This window comes from Carlito syrichta, unplaced genomic scaffold, assembly GCF_000164805.1.
Source record: "Carlito syrichta isolate Samal-C Ts95f unplaced genomic scaffold, Tarsius_syrichta-2.0.1 Scaffold307058, whole genome shotgun sequence".
NCBI lineage: Eukaryota > Metazoa > Chordata > Mammalia > Primates > Tarsiidae > Carlito > Carlito syrichta.
In genome coordinates this window covers 95,668-101,228 of record NW_007251154.1, presented here as the reverse complement: position 1 = coordinate 101,228, position 5,561 = coordinate 95,668, and the positions used below count along the sequence as shown (strand labels likewise).

Sequence of the window (5,561 nt, the reverse complement as noted above, 5' to 3'; positions counted from 1 at the left end):
AAAAAAAAAAAAAAAAAATTGATTAAAAAAAAAAAACAACAAAAAGAAAACAGGCCCTATGTTTAGAGAGGGGAGGACGAGGGGCTAAGCTCACTATGAAACCCACCTCCTAAGTGGAACAGGGGCTTTTAGATGGATTTTTTTTTTCAGTTGGAGTCTCACTCTGTTGCCCAGGCAGGAGGGCAATGGCACGCTCACGGCCACCGCAGCCTTGATCTGCTGGGCTCAGGTGTTCCTTCTGCCTCATCCTTCCAAGTAGCCAGAACTACATGCACATGCAACCACGTCCGGCTAATTTTTTTTTTGTTTTTGAGTTGGAGTCTCACTCTGTCGCCCAGACTGGAGTGCAGTGGCCGCTTCCGGCCACCGCAGCCTCGACCTGCTGGGCTCCGGCGATCCTTCCGCCTCAGCCTTCCGAGTAACTGGAATTACAGGCACGCGCTACCACGCTCGGCTGATTTTTTGATTTATTGTAGAGATGAGGTCTCGCTGCCCAGGCGGGTCTCGAACCCACGGGCTCAGGCCATCCACTCACCTCAGCCTCCCAAAGGCGCGGGATTACAGGCTGAGCCACCGAGCCCGGCTTCAGCTAATTTTTAAAAATCTTTTTGTAGAGAAGAGGTCTTGCCATGTTGCCCAGACTGGTCTCAGATTCCTAGGCTCAGGCAATCCTCCCACTTTGGCCTCTTAGAGTGCTGGGATTATGGGAGTGAACCACCCCACCTGGCTTCTTGGGCTGAGTTTTGAGGGGAAATTTTAGGAGAAGAACTGGGGCCAGAGGCCTTCTGTTGGCCTGGGAGAGGTGTGGTCCAGCCTGCAGCCAGGTATGTGGACTAGAGTTGGGGTCCCCAAAAAGGAAGCTCAAGACCATCTTTTGGGATATAAGAACATTAAACTTCCACTTATATTTATTTTTATGTAATTGCAAAACATTTTCATATTTTAGAATGTTTTATTATATGTATTAGTCCAATCACATAGGTCCGTAATTCATAATGGAAGACTGTCCATGCATTCAGGATGCCTAGTCAAAAACAGTTTTTGATGCTGGGATTACACTATTCAGAAATTTGGAGATCCCTGCATTTCAGGACATCTTAAGAGACCCTGAAATCCAAAGGCTGTGATCAGATAGGCCTCTGTCCCCTTTCTCCTGGCCTCTGTGTAATTACCTGAGGTACAGAAAAGTGAAATGACTTGTGGGGAGTCACAATGAGTACAAGAAACATCCAGACCCTCTGAGACCTGCCTCATCTCTCCATTCATACCCTGACCCATCCATCCCTCCACCCACCCACACACCAATCTAATCATTCGTCCCACCATCCATCCACTTATCAACCAATCCATCCATCCAGCCAGTCATCCATCTACCAATTGATCCGTCCATCCATCCACCAGTTCATCCAACCATTCATTTTTTCATCCATCCATCCATCCATCCATCCATCCATCCATCCATTCACCCACCCACCCAACCATCCATCCAACCATCCACCCATCCATCCATCCACCAATCCACCCACCCAACCATCCATCCATCCATCCATCCGTCCGTCCATCCATCCATCCATCCATCCGTCCGTCCATCCATCCAACCATCCATCCATCCATCCACCCACCCACCCAACCATCCATCCATCCATCCATTCATCCATCCATCCGTCCGTCCGTCCATCCATCCATCTGTCCATCCATCCGTCCGTCCATCCGTCCATCCATCCATCTGTCCATCCAACCATCCATCCATCCATCCATTCACCCACCCAACCATCCATCCAACCATCCACCCATCCATCCATCCACCAATCCACCCACCCAACCATCCATCCATCCATCCATCCGTCTGTCCATCCATCCATCCATCCATCCGTCCGTCCGTCCATCCATCCATCCATCCATCCATCCGTCCGTCCATCCATCCATCCATCCATCCGTCCGTCCGTCCGTCCATCCATCCATCCATCCATCCATCCACCAATCCACCCACCCAACCATCCATCCATCCACCCACCCAACCATCCATCCAACCATCCATCCATCCATCCATCCATCCATCCACCCACCCAACCATCCATCCAACCATCCATCCATCCATCCATCCACCAATCCACTCACCCAACCATCCATCCAACCATCCATCCATCCATCCATCCACCAATCCACCCACCCAACCATCCATCCAACCATCCATCCATCCATCCAACCACCCACCCAACCACCCACCCAACCATCCATCCAACCATCTATCCAACCATCCATCCATCCATCCACCCACCCAACCATCCATCCATCCGTCCGTCCATCCATCCATCCATCCATCCATCCACCAATACACCCACCCAACCATCCATCCATCCATCCGTCCGTCCGTCCATCCATCCATTCATCCATCCACCAATCCACCCACCCAACCATCCATCCATCCACCCACCCAACCATCCATCCATCCGTCCGTCCGTCCGTCCATCCATCCATCCATCCATCCATCCACCAATCCACCCACCCAACCATCCATCCATCCGTCCATCCATCCATCCACCAATCCACTCAACCATCCATCCATCCATCCATCCATCCGTCCATCCATCCATCCACCCACCCACTCAACCATCCATCCATCCATCCATCCATCCATCCATTCATCCATCAATCCATTCAACCACGTATCATCCGCCCACCCACCCACCCAACGGCTATCTGTCCTGTTGTGGTGACTTGCTGGATCAGCTTCCCTACCTCCAGGCTGTGGCACCTTTCAAAGACCTCCCCTCATTTCTCACCACCACTCCACTTCAGCTCCTCCTCACCAGACCCTAAATCAAGATGTCAACCTTTCACAGGGTCTCCCTGCTTCTGGTCCCCCCGGCCCAATTCATCCCAAGCACCCCTGCTAAATTAATCCCCCAAGAACCCTTGAGTGATTGCAGATTGCCTGAGGATCCAGCCTGAATTTCTTGGCCTAACCCACAGGCCCATCCTCTCCATGTGCCCTGCATTGTGATTCCATCTTTTGGAGTCAGTGGCTTCTTGAGAATACGAGCTTTATTGTATACTTCAAAATCAATGCCCATTATCCTTCAAGAGATCCTAGCTCAAAAGTAATTTTAAAAACCAAATTAAACAGAGAGTGCTTTAACGACTGTGCGTTGTGCGTGCATATACTGTACGCATGAACGCATACATACATGCTTGTGTTCTGACAGTCATGTCTGCGGGCATGTGTGCTTGGGTAGGGCCACAGCTTGGGTGCCAGGCCAAGGGCCTGAGTGGGATCTAAGTGCAGCCCACAACTCACCTGCTGAGCTGTGCACCCTGCCTCAGGGCACTGCCAATCTGGGAGACGTGCTTTTCTCTACTTCAGCCAAGCCTCAAAGCTCCTTCTAGTGTCTTCTTGGGAGCTTTCCTCTCAGAGGAAAAGAAAGTATTCCAAAGCTGAGGCCTGGCCCAGGGAAAATAGTGAATAAAATGACAATGGTGGGCTGGGTGCGGTGGTTCACGCCTCTCATCCCAGCACTTTGGGAGGCCGAGGTAAGAGGATGGCCGGAGCCCAGGGGTTCGAGAGCAGCCCAGGCAACTTGGTGAGACCTCGTCTCTATAATAAATGAAAAAATTAGCTGGACATGGTGGTACGCACCTGGAGTTCCAGTTACTTGGAAGGCTGAGGTGGAAGGATCGCTGGAACCCAGAAGGTCAAGGCTGCGGTGGCGGTGAGTGTACCACTGCACTCCAGCCTGGGCAACAAAGTGAGACTCCGACTCAAAAAAAAAAAAAATAAGGTGCATTTTCCCAGCAACCGAGAACCCTGCCCCCTTTTTTTAGCTGGATGTATGAAGGTGAGGGAAAGGGCGGCCCTCTACGAGGCATCAGTTACAACATAACAGCACTTCAGAGCCTGAAGGTCCTTATGGATTTTCTTTTTTTGAGTCAGCATCTCACTCTGTCACCCAGGCTGGAGTGCAGTGGCATGATCACAGCTCAATGCACCCTTGACCTCCTGGGCTCAGGCAAACCTTCCACCTCAGCCTACTGAGTAGCTGGGACTACAGGTGCATGCCACCATACCCAGCTAATAAGTATATATTTTTCTTGAGTCAGAGTCTCACTCTGTCACCCAGATTAGAGTGCAGTGGCATGCTCATGGCCACTGCAGCCTTGACCTCTTGGACTCAGGCGATCCTTCCGCTTCAGCCTTCCAAGTAACTGGAACTACTGGTGTGTGCCACCATGCCCAGCTAATCTTTCTGATTTAATGTAGAGGTCTTGCCATGTTGCCCAGGCTGGTCTCGAACCCATGGACTCAGGCAATCCTTTTGTCTCCACCTTCCAAAGTGCTGAGATCACAGGCATGAGCCACCGTGCCTGGCTCAGCTAATATTTTTACATTTTTTGGTGGAGACAAGGTCTCGCTATGTTGCCCAGGCTGGTTGTGAACTTCTGGCCTCAAACAGTCTTTCCATCTTGGCCTCCCAAAGTGTCGAGATTACAGTTGTGAGCCACTGTGCCCAGAAGGGTTTGGTTTGGTTTTCTCTTTCCCCTCCCTTCCTCCCTCTTTCTCTCCCTCTCTCTTTCTCTCTCTCTCCTTCCTCCCTCCTTCCCTTCCTTCTTTCTTCTTCCTTTTCCCCTTGTTGAGATAGCTTCTCACTAGTTGCCCAGAATGGCCTTGAACTCCTGGCCTCAAGCAATCCTCCTGCCTTGGGTTCCCAAAGTGCTGGAATTCCACCCAACCTCATGAGTTCTCTAGTCCAGTCGGAGCCCCCAGGTAAGCCCGTGCTTTCTCCCTTCCAGCCTGGCAATTCCAACCCCCGGAGGAGCCCGCCCATCAACCTGAACCACTACGCCACTAAGAAGAGCGTGGCGGAGAGCATGCTGGACGTGGCTCTGTTCATGTCCAACGCCACGCGGCTGAAGGCAGTGCTGGAGCAGGGGCCGACCGCTCCTTACTACACCACCCTGGTCACCCTCATCAGCATCTCCTTGCTCCTGCAGGTGGTCATCGGCATCCTGCTGGTGGTCATTGGTGAGGACTACGGACTGGAGCCAGGCTGGAGCCGGCCTATGTGGTTGTAGAGACGAGGTCTCGCCGTGTTGCTCAGGCTGGTCTCGAACCCCTGGGCTCCGGCCACCCTCTCGCCTCCCCCTCCCCAAGTGCTGGGATGACCACACCCGGCTGGGATCAGCCTCTTGCCTCAAACCCCCAGAAGGGAGACAAGGGCCACCCGCTCTGCCTCAGCACCCCCGGGTGGGCAGAGAGGCCCCAGGTGTTCCCTGGGCCACCCCGTGATGGCACACAAAGCTTTGCGACACACTGCCCCAGTGTTAGCTCGCTTTGCTGATGGAGACCCAGCCAATAACTCCCACATAGAGAGGATAGGCACCCTGTCCTACCTCCTGGTATCCCATAGAGCAGACATGCCCCAGTACCTGCTGAATGCCTGTCCTCACTATCTCATAGCAGGGTTCCTTATGGCTTTTTTTTTTTTTGAGTTGGAGTCTCACTCTGTCGCCCAGACTGGAGTGCAGTGGCCGCTCCCGGCCCCTCACCCTCGACCTGCTGGGCT

The 5,561-nt window shown here is 52.6% G+C and overlaps 1 protein-coding gene across 1 annotated transcript in view; it reads left to right on the top strand.

Annotated features, from left to right (window-relative positions):
* The window catches only part of NINJ2 (ninjurin 2), a 120,273-nt gene that overhangs the window by 112,440 nt on the left and 2,272 nt on the right, over positions 1-5,561 (top strand). The window contains exon 2 of the mRNA XM_008063815.2: positions 4,789-5,020. Coding sequence (XP_008062006.1) covers positions 4,789-5,020 — 232 coding nt within the window. The remainder of the gene's footprint in view (positions 1-4,788; positions 5,021-5,561) is intronic.